The 20454-nt window shown below is 35.0% G+C and overlaps 3 protein-coding genes across 6 annotated transcripts; all 3 read right to left on the minus strand.

Moving 5' to 3' along the window:
• Positions 1-297: 297 nt before the first annotated feature.
• Positions 298-7210, minus strand: LOC145906188 (NACHT, LRR and PYD domains-containing protein 9-like). The gene is made up of 13 exons (XM_082993607.1): positions 7170-7210; positions 7015-7097; positions 6787-6943; positions 5263-6585; positions 4932-5018; positions 4347-4582; positions 4027-4182; positions 3469-3624; positions 3173-3328; positions 2905-3060; positions 1531-1662; positions 938-971; positions 298-874 (listed from the first exon to the last, which is right to left on the minus strand). The coding sequence occupies exons 2-13, from the start codon at positions 7060-7062 to the stop codon at positions 807-809; spliced, it is 2709 nt and encodes a 902-aa protein (XP_082849733.1). The 5' UTR covers positions 7063-7097; positions 7170-7210; the 3' UTR covers positions 298-806.
• A 1110-nt stretch (positions 7211-8320) lies between these two features.
• On the minus strand, positions 8321-12771 carry LOC145905476 (uncharacterized). Of its 2 annotated transcripts, XM_082992688.1 has the most exons (6): positions 12688-12771; positions 12117-12352; positions 11798-11953; positions 11322-11477; positions 11016-11170; positions 10779-10910 (listed from the first exon to the last, which is right to left on the minus strand). In XM_082992688.1, the coding sequence occupies exons 1-5, from the start codon at positions 12701-12703 to the stop codon at positions 11063-11065; spliced, it is 672 nt and encodes a 223-aa protein (XP_082848814.1). In that variant the 5' UTR covers positions 12704-12771; the 3' UTR covers positions 10779-10910; positions 11016-11062. The 2 variants fall into 2 exon arrangements, with proteins under 2 accessions (XP_082848815.1, XP_082848814.1); XM_082992689.1 differs by lacking the exons at positions 11322-11477; positions 11798-11953; positions 12117-12352; positions 12688-12771 and adding exons at positions 8321-9570; positions 9633-9666; positions 10226-10357 and having other exon boundaries at positions 10755-10910; positions 11016-11164.
• A 739-nt stretch (positions 12772-13510) lies between these two features.
• LOC145905475 (NACHT, LRR and PYD domains-containing protein 3-like) lies at positions 13511-20121 on the minus strand. Of its 3 annotated transcripts, XM_082992685.1 has the most exons (13): positions 20085-20121; positions 19941-20028; positions 19690-19864; positions 18178-19500; positions 17867-17932; positions 17280-17515; positions 16960-17115; positions 16403-16558; positions 16097-16252; positions 15827-15982; positions 15293-15424; positions 14863-14896; positions 13511-14720 (listed from the first exon to the last, which is right to left on the minus strand). In XM_082992685.1, exons 2-13 carry the CDS (start codon positions 19986-19988, stop codon positions 14620-14622), a joined length of 2739 nt encoding a protein of 912 aa, XP_082848811.1. In that variant the 5' UTR covers positions 19989-20028; positions 20085-20121; the 3' UTR covers positions 13511-14619. The 3 variants fall into 3 exon arrangements, with proteins under 3 accessions (XP_082848811.1, XP_082848810.1, XP_082848813.1); XM_082992684.1 differs by having other exon boundaries at positions 19941-20115; XM_082992687.1 differs by having other exon boundaries at positions 13511-14799; positions 19941-20115.
• Positions 20122-20454: the final 333 nt, after the last annotated feature.

A 20454-nucleotide genomic window follows, 5' to 3' on the forward strand; every position in this document is an offset into this window, starting at 1 on the left:
TAAAACATTGTACATTTAAACCGTTCAAATGGCGATGCTACACAAACAAGCACAATCTAAGTTGATAAATTTTTAAATACATTGCATATGTATAAAACAAAATCATACAATGAGAACTGGCAACATGATTACAAAGTACACAAATGATATACATATGAATGCAACTTACTTAAAAGCTGCAATCCATAATACAGTGCAGTAAAAAACAGCTAAAATACACACATGGAATGTAAACAAACTACATTTTTACATTCTTGTTCATACTAAACAAGTAATTTAAATAAAATGCACCCTTCAATACGATTAAAGCATTTTATAATCATGGAACAAAAGGTATTTGAAACAGAAATGATTCATTGACAATATTACATGACAAGATCCATGATAAATAAAATATATGGTATACAGCAAATTAAAGCTCTAACATCTTTTGCAATACAAGTTACACTAGGGCATTATTTTCAAGGATCGGGGCTTTAAACTATGGCAAAAAATTACAGCATAAATTAAAATCGAACGCAACTAACACAAACCATGAAATATTATGCGAATCCAAAATCTCGATCTTTTCTCCTTGATACTTCTTTAAAAACCATTGCATTTTAGAGTGAAAAAAACATGACAGCTCTGCATGGGAAAATGACTTTTCTTGGACACAGCAACCCAAATTCATTATAATTGTGTTACATTGATTTGAATTAATATTCCACTTTGTTTTAAGCTTGTTGATTCTTACTAGGCTATTGCTATTTTTGCTTTTCTTTTTCTTTATATTGTCAGTGTTCCATGAATGCTTGCGGAGGATACTAGAGTTGCAACAAATATAAAATGTCATTAACCTTTACTGTAGCATTGAAGCTAGTGATGCTGGATTCTGAAAAGAGTAAAATAACATGGTTGCATGTAACTCACAAAGAAACTAAACCAAGCATCTTACGTTCATCTTTGGGTCTGCTAACATTGACTGAATTCTACAAAACAAGAACATAGAGTTTAAGCAAAAAACTTTCAAAATGGGATTTAAATGCTAAATTTGTAAAGGACAATGCAAGCAATTTCCTAAGTCAAGAATCAAAATCCAAAACCAATACAAAAGATATTTAGTATTTCACTCGGAACGAAATGGTTAACCCAATAAAAATCTATTTTGGTACCCATCTGAGTACCCAACGGATTGAGGAATGGCCGGAAGGTGCCACAAAGTGGAAATCTGTGTGCCTGCTTGTCTAAAAGCTAGCAAAGAAACCCTATAGGTCAAAACAGCGTAAACTGTCTGCAGCTCGCATTGATTATTATGGCTCTTTTGCACATCATCCTGATTGTTGTCATTTAAAAATTGCAATGGCAAAGTTTTTTATAATATTATTCCTATTTTGCATAGTCTGTGACCTGACTCACAAATCTTGGAAACACAATATCGTTCGAATTCAGTGAGTTTATGGGTTGACCAAATTCAATATAATTAAAGAAAATATCCCTATGCAGGGTCCACTATATCATCAATTCAAATTTTCATCAATGAAATCTTACCAGTATTTTAGTGCCTTCTTTAGTCACATTCATTTCGGAGACAAATAATTTTTCAATCTTACTCAAGCAGGTGGAAAGGTGGACAGCCCCATCAATTCCAATGGCATTTTGGCGCAAGCCAACAAACTCCATCTTAACAAAAGTAAGCATTAAAAAAATATAAATCCATCGATAACTTTAGATCTGTGCTTTTTCACTTTTTCATATTACAACCCCAAAAAGCAAATTGATCTAATCTGTGACCCACTTATAAAATTGCAGCAAAACATGTCACAGTGTTTTCTGAACAAAAATAATTCTCAAAGATCTGGTCAATGAAATAATCCCAGTAACTTAATTCACCTTAGATTCAAGCAATTGCCGACAAAGGTAATTTGATAAATATCATGCAGACAAATCTGTGAAACATTGTTGTATAATAAAAATCTCAAAGCTTTACTTAGCGACCCCATGATTGTCATGACCCACAGGTTGAAAACCACAGCCTAGTGTGAAAAATCCATCACCCCCCAAAAAGCAGCAAACATTAATTTAAAGCAATGTGGAGCCAATAATATGAATTTGTGTATAAGCTGCAGACAGATGGCCACTGTTTCGACCTAAAAGGTCTCATCAGTGCAGCTGGTGTGACTATTAGACGAACTTTGCAGACCAAACGGCCAAGCAAAGACTTCCACTTTGTGGTGACTATACAGTCACCGTCATCCGTTGGGCACCAAACTAGGTGCAACCTTACGGAGCAAACAAGGTGGAAACACTACGGCCAAGCAAGCTTAACCAATAGTGCCGTCAGGCCCCGTGTCACAATAATCATATGATAAGCAATGTGGAGCCAATAATATGAATTTGTGTAAAGGCTGCAGACAGATGGCCACTGTTTCGACCTAAAAGGTCTCATCAGTGCAGCTGGTGTGACTATTAGACGAACTTTGCTTGGCTGTTTGGTCTGCAAAGTTCGTCTAATAGTCACACCAGCTGCACTGATGAGACCTTTTAGGTCGAAACAGTGGCCATCTGTCTGCAGCTTATACACAAATTCATATTATTGGCTCCACATTGCTTATCATATGATTATTGTGACACGGGGCCTGACGGCACTATTGGTTAAGCTTGCTTGGCCGTAGTGTTTCCACCTTGTTTGCTCCGTAAGGTTGCACCTAGTTTGGTGCCCAACGGATGACGGTGACTGTATAGTCACCACAAAGTGGAAGTCTTTGCTTGGCCGTTTGGTCTGCAAAGTTCGTCTAATAGTCACACCAGCTGCACTGATGAGACCTTTTAGGTCGAAACAGTGGCCATCTGTCTGCAGCTTATACACAAATTAATTTAAAGGTTTTTAAAATAATCTGAATCATAGTTTTTGGAATTGTTTACCTTTGACTTGCGACATTTAATGGCGTTGCAGAATGTAGATACATCAGTTATACCACAATCTTGTACATCCAAACACATAAGTTTATGAATAAATAAAGATAACTGGTTGATTCCTTCATTACCAATATAGTTGCTGGGAAGAATAAGTTTCTTTATCTAAAACAGAACATTCTATTGTATTGCAAATGGGGGTATATAACTTGATGTACACAAAACAATAAAAACTATCCTGAAGCCATTAATACAACAATGTACAAGTAAATCGCACCTTGGTCTGTTGTTGTAACATAGTTACAGTCAAAGGTTTTAAATCGGTTATTCCACAACCCTGAAGAAACAACTCCTGTATGTAAAAAACACATTGTGCGAGAAGTTTCATTCCATCATTTCCAATTGGGTTTTTTGAAAGCACAAGTCGTGTAAGCTAAAAAATAAAGTAAACATTTTGTTTCATGCATACAATAAGTTTTTGATTAAATGTTGGTTAAGAAACAAATCAGGTAATTTTAAAGATTGCAAATTATAATCCATGAGTTAACATCAAACATAAATTTTTGGGATTACCATGCATTTCTTTGCCACAATAGAGTCAGTTAGTGGCCCCACTTTGGACACTTGGCACTTATCTAACAGCAAGGCATCAGTTTTATCTACACAAGTTGCAAGTTCTTGTAAACCAACATCACAAATTGGGTTGTAACCCAGGTCTAGAAAACGCATCTGTAATTGTATAACTCCTTTTTATAGCTGTAAAGCAATTTTATATATTTTGTAACCTAATATAAAGCACTAGCATGCACATTTGGCTTATAGTTAAACAATAATTTAAAAAAACAATTTGAAACAGAAAATCAATGTATAAACTGAGGTTCCTTTGAAACATTATGATCTTATAACAGGTTTTCCAAAACTTGTTGGGCAATGAAACTCACCTGTGAATCTGTGTTTTTTTTGGACCACTAGTATGAAGTAACATTATTTTTTACACTTAATTAGTGTGAAAGGGAACAGACAACACAAAATAAATAACACAATAACCTTGATTTATAGTAAACTTAAAACTTTACCTATTTTTGTCATGTCTTTACGGTTCCCAGTTTACTTGTGTACAAATATACAAACCTTGGAATCTCTTTTCCTCATTTGTTCTGAAACTTTGCTCACATCTTTTAAGTTACACGATTCAAGGGTTAATTCATTACTTCTTCCAACATGTGGTAAAATATACTCAATCTGTTCCCCTAGTATTGGGCATTTAGATATTTTGAGTGTATTAATCTGTCAAACACAACAAACAACAGTTACCAGGATTTTTTACTGACAATTACAGTCATCATCAGTTGGTAGCTGAACTGGTAAATAACAATGATACCAAATTTTAATAAAGTAAAAATACAACATATTTTAACAGTCACCACAAAAAAACATTCGATTATAATTACCTTGCACTGCATTCCTTGTAATGCTGGCAATAAACGCTTGATCCATTTATCTTCGATTATGCTAACACGAAACACTGGCTGCTGAAACTTAGATAAAATCCTCGTAATAGCATGAATTGTGATGTTTGTGTCATCATCATTCACATCAAATGGAAAGCGAGCAGGAATACTGCTGACAAACTTATTGACAAACTCATCAGAAACTTCCAATAAATCAACAAACCACTCTTTCAGTCCTGAAAAAAATTATTAAAAGCGATTAAGTAATACCGAACGTTGTGTTACAAAGAGATTGTTCTAAATTCCTATAAAAAATTATCCACAACAAACATTTTAAAGTGACTGTGATTATAAGTTTGTTTTGAAAAAGTGCGGAATCAGAAGGAAGGAGGGGTAGGCTGAAAGATCAAACACAAAATTTTTGTGATTAAGGTAGTTTGTTGGTGATTCATGTGCAGGATTGCTATTGGTCCATGTGCAGGATTTCAAATTTTTGTACAGGTTTATGAATTGGACTGTTTCGATGATTATACACAATCTTTTCTCAAAAAAACAAGAATTCTTCTATTTTAACAAAAATATTACCTGACCGCCATGCAAGAGATCTGTTCAGTCCTGTAAGAGGTCCATTGACATGTTCTATCATTTTGTTCATAAATATGGACGATTTTTCTAAACAAAAACAGTACTTAAGAATATGATAGTGGTGGAAATAAAGTTCAAGACTTTTCTATCAACATTAAAAAGTTTATTAATTGTTTTGAAATTTAATATGTAATTATATCGATACGGTGTGCGATCGACAAAATGCCAGGGGCCTTTGGTTTTTAAATTGATCCAGATTTTATTTATTAATCACATTGTTTTGTTTACATTTCCTTTATTGTACACATAAGCTGAAAAGCAAAGCTCATACTTTGGTTGGTACTTTTTCCCAGCATGAGACCACATAAAAACCTCCTAACCATACTCCATTGACCTCCAGCTACCACATAATCGATGATTTTCTCAAACTCTTCCTCTGGCATGTAGGTGCTGATATACTTGGCTGAGAAAATCTCCTGGAACAACTGGTGGCAAAAATATAGAATTTTGTCACCATCAAACAGGCATTGATTAAATCCAAGTTGACGAGCCATGACTATCACAAAATCTTGAGCATTCATGTCATCAAGGCCTTCTTCTTTGAGGTTTTCCATAGTAAAGACCACACTCCCACGTAGCATACCCTTATAGGCCATTCTGCCAAGCGGTTCCCATAGATTCTTGATATCCAACCCTCTGGCATGATTTGAATGCCTTAAATGCTCAAGGATCGCCGTAAAAACTCCAGTAACAGTAGTAACAGAATTGAGGTCATCAGCACTGCTGTACAGACCCACAATTACTATAAACTGTAATAGAATGGGATTATGACATAAATCAAATAACTGGGGGGCTTTTGTGTTTAATATATCCCAGAGTTGTTCACTCTTTTCTCCAGCATAGGCATCGAACAACTTTTTCATGCTCTCAGTTGAAAGATCTTGAATGTAAATGGTGACATCTGGACGTAACTCAGACGGAATGGGGATCATTGCATGGGGTCTTGAAGTGAAGATAAGCCTAGAGTCCTTGAAAAACTTTTTGCTGCAAAGATTAGCTACTAGTTGTTGAATAGACAGTGGTGTGTCATAAGAAGCATTTATTGGTTTTACATTTTCAAGACTCCAAACAGCCTGATCGTAGCCATCCATAATAAAAACACATTTTTCTGGATTGTTAACCATCCATGCAAATGCATTTTTTCTAGTGCTGCTATCAAGGCAAGGAAAAAGGTAATCCATTAAAAGCTGCCGTGCAGTAAGCTTGTCACTGTATTCCATATCCATGAATCGCAAATGTATTGGAACCAGGTCATTAACAGCCCTAATTAACATTTTGGATGCAGTGGATTTGCCACACCCAGGTTGCCCAATCAGTGCAGTAAACTTTTTTTCGCTCACCAACTTAACTAAGTCATTGAAAGGCACATTATGGCCTTTTTGCAAGTTTTTACTGAAAGATTTTAATGTTGAGGATTCAAACACTTCACTTGCATCTTCAACCCCATCATAAAACTGGGTTGCTATGAAGGTAGGATATACAACTGGAAGGTCAATTGCAGTGGAATTTAACTGAGCAGGTAACAAAACATTTGCCTCCAAGTGTTTCTTTTGGTACTGAACCACTTTATGGATTGCTTCTTTGTTTTTCCAGTCTGAAAAGCAAACAATGTTTGATGAATGGATGCACACCTTGGACCAAAAACATCATCACACGCTGACTGTTAAATTGTGAAACTACTTTAGTAAGTGAAAGCACCTTAGCAGGCTAATTTTCGTGTTTTGTGACAATTACCCAAATAGCTCTGATACAAATAAAAATATTTTTAGTATGTAATTTCATAACCACTACCAACTTTGTTCGGGAACTGCTTCCAAAGCTTGTTGTGCACTTGGTCCAGCAATTTGTTGAACATTTTGTTGAATACTAAGGAAGATTGGTTGATTTTCAATGTTTTGTACCAAATGAAATTCATTTTGATGGTGGTGCTCCTCAGTTCCAATATGAAGATTCTAAACATGTCACAAATGAGGCATGTTTTATGATTTTTTTTTTTTATAAAAAATAAATATATGCTGCTTACCTCACAGTTAATATTTTGCTCCGAAGAATTTGGTTTAGTCTCCTCCATTGTGTGATTACCAAGTTTGCATAGTCATGTTAATACTTTAAAACACAGTCTGGGCAGTTAATCAAAGATCATAGTTTAACAAAATCTGTTTTACCATTAGAACCTACTTGTCGCATTAAGTCTGATTCAAAGATGGTTGATCCAAAAGTAAGCTAACCAGTTTGAAAGTTAATGCCTATTTCCTTGCTAAGTGATGTTGAAAGCATTATTGAACACCACACACAAATAATTGGGTTCTAATAATCCAACTACAACTAGATAAAAAACATTAGTGCCTCGAGCTTACACATTTGCCTGGAAAATGATACGTGGCCTTTGTTTGCTCGCCCAAAAGTAAACATTTACTGTCACGTAATATTTGTTGGCTCGAGTCGAAGTCCAAACATGTCGCTCACATATGGAAGCACATTAATTTATTCACCTTTTGCATGGACGCAATACCTAATAACCTTTCAGGTTTTATCGATAACCATGTCTAACAATTGCAGCGTTTTTTTGCACAAAATGCAAACACCGTCATTCGAATTTTCAAAACAGTCTAAAAATGCGCATTTTCTGGGAACTGTCGACAACATTTTTGAAATAAAACGTGTGCATCAATTTAATTTTAGGGACAAGGGACTAATAAAAAAAAACTAGGACCTAGGACTAAAGATATCTCGTATAATTAAAGCGACCAACTAATTCAATGCATAATGGCCAAATTTCAGCTAAACACATGCCGGAATCCAATTAAAAAACCAAGAACAAAGAACGAATTCTGCAGCAAAGCTTGGACACAGACCGGCAGCAAAAACAAAAAAGCAAGCTTTCGTAAGGAAGAAAACACGACTCAGAGAAAGCACAAAGGTGCCTGTACAGTGAAGACGTATTCGCGTAAAATGTCGTCATGTTGCGGCGGAACCGTCATGGAATCAGAAAATAAGTGTTAGGCCAAGTATCCTACATTTAACTGGTGACTTCGACGTGAATAATGTAAATTTATTTGCTTGCCCATCCCTACTTTTCACCATTGTGCATTGTTGTACTCTGTATGGATGTAAGCCTATAACCCTAACAACATGAAAATAAAATGTAGCTGTTATATGTGTTTGTTATGTGTGTTAAGATGCAATAAAAATGCTAGGGATTTTATCGGATGGAAACCGATATCCAATACCTTGATGTAGTATCGGATCGGTACGATGCTTGAAGGAACGTAATTGCGTTTGTTTTAGGCATATTCGTCTAATTAAACAATCCTTGGAATGTTCGCCTTTTAATAAGTTAGTCGTGATAACAATTTCAGTTTGAACATTTACGTGACGTAAACAGCTAAGTTGGTTGCTCAAAGAAGTAACAAAACTTTCAATAGCTCTATGGCAGAACAAATACAAGTTGATGAAAGTTAAACATGATTTGCTGCTCACGAAAACTAATGCGAAAATAAAACATTGTACATTTCAAGTTTTCAAATGGCGATGCTACACAAACAAGCACAATCTAAGTTAAATCACTTTTAAATACATTGCATGCGTATAAAACAAAATCATACAAAGAGAACTGGAATCATGATCACAAAGTACACAAATAACAGATACAAATATGAACGCAACTTGCTTGAAAGCTGCAATCTATAATATAGTGCATTGAAAAACAGCAAAAATGCACACTCGTGGAATGTAACAAATAACATCTTTACATTCTTGTTCATATTAAACAAGTAATTTCAATCAACTGCACCTACCAACACGATTAAAGCCATTTTATAATCATTGAAATTTGCACAAAAGTTTTTTGGAACAAAAATGATTCATTTACAAATATTACATGACATGATCCATGATAAATATGAAAGTTATGAGAGGGTAGAAATATATAGTATACAGCAAATTAAAGCTTCCGACATTTTTTGCAATACAAGTTACACTTAGGCATTGATTTCAAGGAGCGGGCCTTCAAAAAATGGCAAAAAATTACAGCATGAATAAAAAACGAGGCAAATGACACATAACATACAACCCAAGACAGCCAAAAGGCTGGTGTGCAGTCATATATAGAAAATATCAAATAAGGCAAACTGATTTATGAGATTTAAAGCCTTGGGAAAGCTATTCCTAATATTTAGTTTTGTGACGCCCATAAAACACGCGCTTGTTCAAACCAACGTTTATTTGCACAAGGCGTTGGCTTTGTTATCGTCTGTGTTTTAGTTAAACTTGTTGCAAATGTACCCAGGCCTTTGAGAGATGTTTATTACTTACTTATGTTAAACCATTAAAAGAAAATAAATTATTTGATTCCATCCACACGTTTTAAAAATCAACCGAATTTCCTTAGGTAACAGTGTTACTGTATTATTTCATAACCACATAAATGTGTCCATATTTGTTCCTGAACAGCCAAGTCCATAATATGAAGACAAGACTTTATCGGTGGCCATGTGTATGTTCCTTTAAAATTAAATATGGCTCGGATACGGTATTAAAAAGTTCATTTCCCAATCAAGATCAACCCTAATGTCGGTCTCTAAAAACGGTAAAATAACATATTTGCATGTAACTTACAAATGAATAAACCAAGCAACTTACGTTCATCTGTGGGTTTTTTATCATTGACTGAATTCTACAAAGCAACAACATACAATTATTAGCACCAACTTTTCAAAATGGGTTTTAAATGCAAAACTTCTCAAGGGAAAGACAAACAATTACCAAGCCAAAAATCAAAATTCAAAAGAACTACAGAATATATTTAGTGTTTCACTGGGAACCAAATGGATAAGCCAACAGAAATCCATTGGTTGGTAATGATTTGAGTACTCAACCGATCGACGAATGACTGGAAGGTGCCACAAAGTGTAAATCTGTGTGCCTGCTAGTCTTAAAGCTAGCTCAGAAAAAACTTATAGGTCAAAACAGTGTGTACAACTGTCTGCAGCTCTCATTGATTATTATGGCTCTTTTGCACATATTCCTGATTATTGTTATATTAAAAATTGCAGGTCAAAAGTTATATATAATATTATTCCTATTTTACGTCTGTGACCTACAAATCTTGACCTCCCAATATCGCTCGACTTTAGCCAATTTATGGATTGACCGAATTCAATATAATTCAATAAAATATCCCTATCCAGAGTCCACTGTATCATCAATTCATTTTTTTATGAATGACATCTTACCAATATACGAAAGCCTTCTTCAGTCAAATCCATTGTAGACACATATATTATTTCAATCTTACTCAAGCAGGTGGAAAGGTGGACAGCCCCATCAATTCCAATGACATTTTGGTGCAAGCCAACAAACCCCATCTTAACAAAAGTTAGCATTAAAAAAAAATACAACGATAATTTTAGATCTGTGCTTTTTCAATTTTCCATATTAGAACCCCAAAAAAGCCAATTGATCTAATTTGTGACCCACTTATAAAATTGCAGCAAACCATGTCACAGTGTTTTCGAAACAAAAATAATTCTAAAAGATCTTGTCAATCAAATAATCCCTGTAACTTGATTCACCTTAGATTCAAGCAATTGCCAACAAACGTAATTTCATAAATTTCATGCAGACAAATCTGTGAAACATTGTTGCATAACAAAAATCTCAAAACTTTGCTTAGCGACCCCATGATTGTCATGAGGTTAAAAACCACATCCTAGGGTAAAAAATCCATCACCCCCAAAAAAATCCATTTTTGTAATTGTTTACCTTTGACCTGCGGCCGTTAATGGCTTTGCAGAATGTAGATACATCAGTTACACCACAATCTTCCACATCCAAAAACATAAGTTTATGAATAAATAAAGATAACTGGTTGATTCCTTCATTACCAATATAGTTGCCGGGAAGAAGAAGTCTCCTTATCTAAAACAAAGCATTCTATACAACAGGGGTTTATAACTTGATGTATGCAAAACATTAAAAACCATCTTGAAGCCATTTATATAACAATGTACAAGTAAATCACACCTTGGTCTGTTGTTGTAACATAGTTACAGTCAGAGGTTTCAAGTCGATTATTCCACACCCCTAAGAAACAACTCCTGTATGTAAAAAACACATTGTGCGAGAAGTTTCATTCCATCATTTCCAATTGGATTTTTTGAAAGCTCAAGTCGTGTAAGCTAAAAAATAAAGTAAGCATTTTGTTTCATACATACATTGAGTGTTTTATACATAAATGTTGGTAAAGGCACAAATTAGGTTATTTTAATGATTGCAAATTATAATCCATGAGTTACTGAGTTAACATCAAACATAATTTTTTTGGATTACCATACATTTCTTCGCCACAATAGAGTCAGTTAGTGGCCCCACGTTGAACACCTGGCAACTGTTTAACACCAAGGCATCAGCTTTATCTACACAAGTTGCCAATTCTTGTAAACCATCATCACAAATTGGATTGTAATGCAGGTTTAAACAATGCATCTGTAATTGCATAAGTCCTTTTTATAGTAATAAAGCAATTTATTTATCTTTTAACCTTATATAAAGCACTGGCATGTATGTTTGTCTCTTTTGAAAGGGTTTTCAAAACTTTTCGGGCCATGAAACACACTTGTGAATGTGTGTTTTTCTTGGACCACTAGTATGAAGTAACATTATTTTTTACACCTAATTGGTTTGAAAAGTAACAGACAACACAAAACAAATAACACAACAACCTTGATTTATACTAAACCTGAAACTTCACCTATTTTTGTCATGTCTTCACGGTCTCCAGTTTACTTGTGTACAAATATACAAACCTTGGAATCTCTTTTCCTCATTTCTTCTGAAACTTTGCTCACATCTCTTATCTTACACTGTCCAAGGATTAATTCATCACTTCGTCGAACATGTGGTAAAATATACTCAATCCATTCCACTAGTATTGGGCAGTTAAATATTTGGAGTGTATTAATCTGTCAAACACAACAAACAACAGTTACCAGGATTATTTACTGACAGTTACAGTCATCGTCAGTTAGTAGCTGAACTGGTAAATAATGGTAATACCAAATTATAATAAAGTAGAAATAAAACATATTTTAACAGTCACCACAAGAAGTGTGTGATTATAATTACCTTGCACTGCAATACTTGTAATGTTGGCAATAAATGCTTGATCCATTTATCATTGACAATGTTAACAGAAAACACAGGCCGCTGAAACTTAGATAAAATCTTGGTAATAGCATGAATTGTGATGTTTGTGTCATCATCATTCACATCAAATGAAAAGCAAGCAGGAATACTGCTGACCAATTTATTGACCAACTCATCAGAAACTTCCAATAAATCAACAAACCACTCCCTAAGTCCTGAAAAAAATTAACAAAAGTTATTTATTTTTTTTATAAAAATTAATTTTTCACTAAGGCCCTGCCGATTCTATCCAAGCTGCTAACTTTTTAACTGGATGGTAGTCCAATAAATGCTTATCTGTGGGAAGTATAGATATATTGTTTACGTTTCGCCGGCGACAAACGACGACTGGAGAGACCCTTAATATTCACTGACTGACTTAATTGCCAGTTAAGAGTTATTTATGTGGATAATTTTATCGATAATCAGCAGAATAAAAGCAAAGGTAGACAAAATCCTTTACAGCAATGTTAATAATGTAGTAATAGTTATTGTAATATCGTAGGCCAACCGGACTCCGATGCCATGTGTGTTGGTATCTCTTATATTGTGAGACTCCACCTCAACGTCATAACAAAACAACACAATCCCATCCTAAAACCTCTTTGGAAAGGTCCATGGCTTTTTGGTCACCAGGTGGTTATGCCAATGGGCCCTAGTGAGCCACATCGGCTGCACCCCATTTCCTGTTAACCATCATTTGAACGTGTACCTCGCAGCATTTTTTAATGTTGGTTTTTCCCTGTTAATCCATCTCAGTCTTGTCCAACATGCACAGTGACTCGGCGTATTCCAACCATTACATTAAATTGTAGATAAAATCCAGCCTTTACGCTGGAAATCCTAACTTTACAGAAAACAATGCCGTTCGCGGGCCTTGACGCGCCGCACCGATTGTACTCCCTCTCGTGGGGCCTGAATCCAACCAGAGGGTGTATTGCTGCCTGGTCTCCGCATCTACAAGTAAATGTTCGGTCATTAGCAACACGCATTCTTTATGCAATCAATTTGTGTTTTTCATGCCGTACCGCTCCAGCACCTAGAAAATTGCCACTAATTTTGTGGCTGATTCAGCTTTGGTTGCAATGCCTGTAAACCTAATGATTTGCAGGAAATTGATAAGTTTGCCGTGAGATTTACTGTAAGCAGTATTTTGTTCGGTTAACAAATTTAGCTTGCAGAAATTGACATGATGAAATGTTGCGCAACGGCCAAAAAAATAAAACTTGCCTTTGGTTGAAATAGCCTTGTCTTGGTCCTACATATCATCAAGAACCACTGTTTGGAAAAAACATCATGCAGAAGTAACAATTTTTTTAATAGCATTATGGCAGAACAAATACGTCGATGAAAGTTAAACATGATTTGCTGCTCGTTGTACATTTAAAGTGTTCAAATGGCGATACAACACAAACAAGCACAATCCAAGTTAAAGCATTTTTTATACATTGCATATGAATAAAACAAAATCATACAAAGAGAACTGGAATCATGATCACAAATCACACAAATAACAGATACAAATATGAACGCAACTTGCTTGAAAGCTGCAATCCATAACATAATGCAGTGAAAAACATACACTCGTGGAATGTAACAAACTACATCTTTACATTCTTGTTCATATTAAACTAGTAATTTCAATCAACAGCACCTACCAACACGATTAAAGCCATTTTATAATCATTGAACTTTGCACAAAAGTTATTTGGAACAAAAATGATTCATTGACAAATATTGTATGACAAGATCCATGATAAATAAGAAAGTTTAACAGGGTAGAAATATATGTTATACAGCAAATTAAAGCTCCAACCTTTTTTGCAATACAAGTTACACTTGGGCATTATTTTCAAGCCTTCAAAATATAGCAAAAAATTACAGCATAAATAAAAAAACGAGGCAAACGGCACATAACATACAACCCTGTATCGGTAAAAACCTTGGCAAAGACAGCAAAAAGGCTGGTGTTTGCAGTTATACATACAAGGACCGAGCCTTCAAAATATGGCAAAAAATTACAGCATAAATAAAAAACAAGGCAAATGGCACATAACATACAACCCTGTATCGGTAAAAACCTTGGCAAAGACAGCCAAAAGGCTGATGTATGCAGTCATACATTATATATCAAATAAGGCAAACTGACATAAGTAGATTTAAAACCTTGATAAAGCTATTCCTAATACTTCTTTTTATGACGCCCATAAAACGCGCCCTTGTTCAAACCAATGTTTATTTGCATAAGGCGTTGGCTTTGCTATCATCTGTGTAGTTAAACATGTTGCAAACCCGCCCAGGCCAGGGGGAGACGTTTATTACTTACTTACGTTAAACCATTAAAAGAAAATAAACGATTTGACCCCATCCACACGTTTCAAAGAATTTCCTTCGGTAACGGCGTCAGTGTATTATTTCATGCAAACTTTATCCATCGTAGGAATCATAACCATGAAACCTGGGTCCTTATCTGTTCCTGATCACATAGATCACCAAAGTACATAATATGAACATAAGACTTTATCGGTGGCCATGTGAATGTTCCTTTAAAAGTAATAACAGGGCAATAAAAAATCTCTAGCTATATATCCAATGTGAGGATTGTCCCTAATGATGCGTGATTCTGAAAACGGTAAAATAACATAGTTGCATGTAACTCACAAATAAAATAAACCAAGCAACTTACGTCCATCATTGTTTTTTTTATCATCGACTGAATTCTACAAAACAAGAACATACAGTTTTAGCACAAACTTTTCAAAATGGGTTTTAAATGCAAAATTTGTTACGGGCAAGACAACCAATTCCCTAGTCAAGAATCAAAATCCAAAAGAAATACAGAAGATATTTAGTGTTTTACCGGGAACCAAATGGGTAACCCAACAGAAATCTGTTGTTTGGAAACCATATGAATACCCAACGGATCGACGAATGACGGGAAGGTGCCACAAAGTGGAAATCTGTGTACTTGCTAGTCTAAAAGGTAGCGCACAAACCTTATAGGTTAAAACAGTGTATTTTGAATTCGATTGACCGAATTCAATATAATTAAATAAAATATCCCTATCCAGACTCCACTGTATCATCAATTCACTTTTTTATAAATGAAATAATACCAGTATATGAATGCCTTCTTCAGTCAAATCCATTGTAGAGACAGATAATTTTTCAATGTTCCACAAGCAGGTGGAAAGGTGGACAGCCCCTTCAATTCCAATGGCATTTTTGCGCAAGCCAACAAACTCCATCTTAACAAAAGTAAGCATAAAGAAAATACAAATCCATCCAATAACTTTAAATCTGTGCTTTTTCCCTTTTTTATATCACAACCCCAAAAAGCGAATTGATCTAATCTGTGACCCACTTATAAAATTGCAGCAAACCATGTCACAGTGTTTTCTGAACAAAAATAATTCTCAAAGATCTGGTCAATCAAATAATCCCTGTAACTTAATTCACCTCAGATTCAAGTAATTGCCAATGAAGGTAATTTCATAAATATCATACAGACAAATTTGTAGAACATTGTGACACACAGGTTGAAAACCACAGCCTTGGGTGAAAAATCCTTCACCCCAAAAACGTGGCAAACTCCAATGTAAAACTTGGTTTTCAAAATAATCTGAATCAAGGTTTTTGGAATTGTTTACCTTTGACCTGGGATCGATAATGGCTTTGCAGAATGTAGATACATCGGTTACACCACAATCATCCACATCCAAAAACATAAGTTTATGAATAAATAAAGATAACTGGTTGATTCCTTCGTTACCAATATAGTTGCTGGGAAGAAATAGTATCTCCATCTAAAACAGAGCATTCTATTGTATTGCAAACGGGTTTTATAACTTGGATGTTTGTAAAACTTTAAAAACTATCCTGTAGCCACTTATTCAACAACAAATACAAGTAAATCACACCTTGGTGTGTTGTTGTAACATAGTTACAGTCAGAGGTTTCAAGTCGGTTATTCCACAATTCTCAAGAACCAACTCCGATACGTAACAAACACATTGTGCAAGAAGTTTCATTCCATCATTTCCAATTGGATTATTTGAAAGCGCAAGTCGTGTAAGCTAAGAAATAAAGTAAACATTTTGTTTCATGCATACATTATGTTTTTGATATATAAATGTTGGTAAGAAACAAATCAGGTCATTTTAAAGATTACAAATTATAATCCATGAGTTACTGAGTTAACATCAAACATAAATTTTTAGGACTACCATGCATTTCTTCGCCACAATAGAGTCAGTTAGCGGCCCCACTTTGGACACTTGGCATCTATTTAACCGCAAGACATCAGTTTTATCTACACAAGTTGCAAGTTCTTGTAAACCATCATCACAAACTGAATTGTAACGCAGGTCTAGCCAATGCATCTGTAATTGTATAACTCTTTTTATAGCTGTAAAGCAATTTTATATATTTTGTAACCTAATATAAAGCACTAGCATGCACATTTGGCTTATAGTTAAACAATAATTTAAAAAAACAATTTGAAACAGAAAATCAATGTATAAACTGAGGTTCCTTTGAAACATTATGATCTTATAACAGGTTTTCCAAAACTTGTTGGGCAATGAAACTCACCTGTGAATCTGTGTTTTTTTTGGACCACTAGTATGAAGTAACATTATTTTTTACACCTAATTAGTGTGAAAGGGAACAGACAACACAAAATAAATAACACAATAACCTTGATTTATAGTAAACTTAAAACTTTACCTATTTTTGTCATGTCTTTACGGTTCCCAGTTTACTTGTGTACAAATATACAAACCTTGGAATCTCTTTTCCTCATTTGTTCTGAAACTTTGCTCACATCTTTTAAGTTACACGATTCAAGGGTTAATTCATCACTTCTTCCAACATGTGGTAAAATATACTCAATCTGTTCCCCTAGTATTGGGCATTTAGATATTTTGAGTGTATTAATCTGTCAAACACAACAAACAACAGTTACCAGGATTTTTTACTGACAATTACAGTCATCATCAGTTGGTAGCTGAACTGGTAAATAACAATGATACCAAATTTTAATAAAGTAAAAATACAACATATTTTAACAGTCACCACAAAAAAACATTCGATTATAATTACCTTGCACTGCATTCCTTGTAATGCTGGCAATAAACGCTTGATCCATTTATCTTCGATAATGCTAACACGAAACACTGGCTGCTGAAACTTACATAAAATCCTCGTAATAGCATGAATTGTGACATTTGTGTCATCATTGCGCACATCAAATGGAAAGCGAGCAGGAATACTGCTGACAAACTTATTGACCCACTCATCAGAAACTTCCAATAAATCAACAAACCACTCTTTCAGTCCTGAAAAAAATTAATAAAAGCGATTAAGTAATACCGAACGTTGTGTTACAAAGAGATTGTTCTAAATTCCTATAAAAAATTATTCACAACAAACATTTTAAAGTGACTGTGATTATAAGTTTGTTTTGAAAAAGTGCGGAATCAGAAGGAAGGAGGGGTAGGCTGAAAGATCAAACACAAAATTTTCAGTGATTAAGGTAGTTTGTTGGTGATTCATGTGCAGGATTGCTATTGGTCCATGTGCAGGATTGCGATTTTTTGTACAAGGTTCATGAATTAGACTGTTTCGATGATCATACACAATCTTTTCTCAAAAAAACAAGAATTCTTCTATTTTAACAAAAATATTACCTGACCACAGTGCAAGAGAGCTGTTGACATGTTCCATCATTTTGTTCAGAAATATGGATGATTTTTCTGAAAAAAAAACAGTACTTAGGAATATGGTATTGGTGGACATAAAGTTCAAGGCTTTTCTATCAACATTAAAAAATTTATTAATTGTTTTGAAATTTAATATATAATTATATCGATACGGTGTGCGATCGACAGAATGCCAGGGGCCTTTGGTTTTTAAATTGATCCAGTTTTTTATTTATTAATCACATTGTTTTGTTACATTTCCTTTATTGTATACATAAGCTGAAAAGCAAAGCTCATACTTTGGTTGGTACTTTTTCCCAGCATGAGACCACATAAAAACCTCCTAACCATACTCCATTGACCTCCAGCTACCACATCATCGATCATTTTCTCAAACTCTTCCTCTGGCATGTAGGTGCTGATATACTTGGCTGAGAAAATCTCCTGGAACAACTGGTGGCAAAAATATATAATTTTGTCACCATCAAACAGGCATTGATTAATTCCAAGTTGACGAGCCACGACTATCACAAAATCTTGAGCATTCATGTCATCAAGGCCTTCTTCTTTGAGGTTTTCCATAGTAAAGACCACACTCCTACGTAGCATACCCTTATAGGCCATTCTGCCAAGCGGTTCCCATAGATTGTTGATATCCAAGCCTCTGGCATGATTTGAATGCCTTAAATGCTCAAGGATTGCCGTAAAAACTCCAGTAACAGTAGTTACAGAATTGAGGTCATCAGCACTGCTGTACAGACCCACAATTACTATAAACTGTAATAGAATGGGATTATGACATAAATCAAGTAACTGGGGGGCTTTCGTGTTTAATATATCCCAGAGTTGTTCACTCTTTTCTCCAGCATAGGCATCGAACAACTTTTTCATGCTCTCAGTTGAAAGATCTTGAATGCAAATGGTGACATCTGGACGTAACTCAGACGGAATGGTGATCATTGCATGTGGTCTTGAAGTGAAGATGAGCCTGGATTCCTTGAAAAACTTTTTGCTGCAAAGATTAGCTACTAGCTGTTGAATAGACAGTGGTGTGTCATAAGAAGCATTTATTGGTTTTACATTTACAAGACTCCAAACAGCCTGATCGTAACCATCCATAATAAATACACATTTATCTGGATTGTTGACCATCCATGCAAAAGCATATTCTCTAGTGCTGTTATCTAGACAAGGAAAAAGGTAATCCATGAAAAGCTGACGTGCAGTTAGCTTGTCACTGTATTCCATGTCCATGAATCGCAAATGGATTGGCACCAGGTTACTATCAGCCCTTATTAATCTTTTGGATGTAGTGGTTTTGCCACACCCAGGTTGCCCAATTAGTGCAGTGAACTTTTTTTCATTTACCAACTTAACTAAGTCATTGAAAGGCACATTATGGCCTACTTGCAAGTTTCTACTAGAGGATTTTACGGTGGAGGATTTAAACACTTTACTTGCATCTTTTACCCCATCATAAAACTGGGTTTCTATGAAGGTAGGATGCACAACAGGAAGGTCAACTGCAGTGGATTTTAACTGAACAGGTAACAAAACATTTGCCTCTAAGTGTTTCTCTTGGTACTGAACCACTTTATGGATTGCTTCTTTGTTTATCCGGTCTGAAAAGCAAACAATTTTGATGAATGGATGCACACCTTTGAACAAAAACATTATCACACGCTGACTGTTTAATTGTGAAACTACTTTGCACTTTAGCATGCAAATGTTTGTGTTTTGTGACAATTACCCAAATAGCTCTAAAACAAATAAGTACATATTTGGTATGTAATTATTTGGTATATACCAACTTTGTTCAGGAACTGCTTCCAAAGCTTGTTGTGCACTTGGTCCAGCAATATGTTGAACATTTTGTTGAAAATTCTGAACAATTTGTAGATTTTCAATTTTATGTTCCAAATTTATAGTTTTGTTCAAATGAAATTCATTTTGATGGTGGTGCTCCTTAGTTCCAATATGAAGATTCTAAACACATGTTTTTTCAAGTCACAAATGAGGCATTTCTTTCAATTTTTTTTCACAAAAAATAAATACTGCCTACCTCACAGTTAATAGTTTGCTCTGGAGAATTTGGTTTAGTCTCCTCCATTGTGTGATTACCAAGTTTGAATAAACATGCTTATAGCCTACTTTAAAACACAGTCTGGGCAGTTAATCAGAGAAACTTTAACAAAATCTGTTTTACCATTAGAACCCACTTGATAGTTGATACCTATTTCCTTGTAAGTAATGTTGAAACATTATTGCACACCACACACAAATATAGGTCTAGTAATCGAACTACAACTAAATAAAATACATTAGTGCCTCGAGCTTACATTCGCTTGAAAAACGATACGTGGCCTTTGTTTGCTCGCCCAAAGTAGATATTACTGTCACGTAAAATTTGTTGGCTCGAGTCGAAGACCAAACATAACACTTACATATGGAAGCACACCAATTACTTTGTTTCCGCTGCCGTTTTTAACTCGAACAATGCACCCCCAAAGTCGACCAAATTAAAATGGTCAAAGTCAGTTGGCGTTTCCATGGCAAATATTGTTGAAGCACTACTG

This window comes from Ascidia mentula, chromosome 6 (assembly GCF_947561715.1).
Source record: "Ascidia mentula chromosome 6, kaAscMent1.1, whole genome shotgun sequence".
Lineage (NCBI taxonomy): Eukaryota > Metazoa > Chordata > Ascidiacea > Phlebobranchia > Ascidiidae > Ascidia > Ascidia mentula.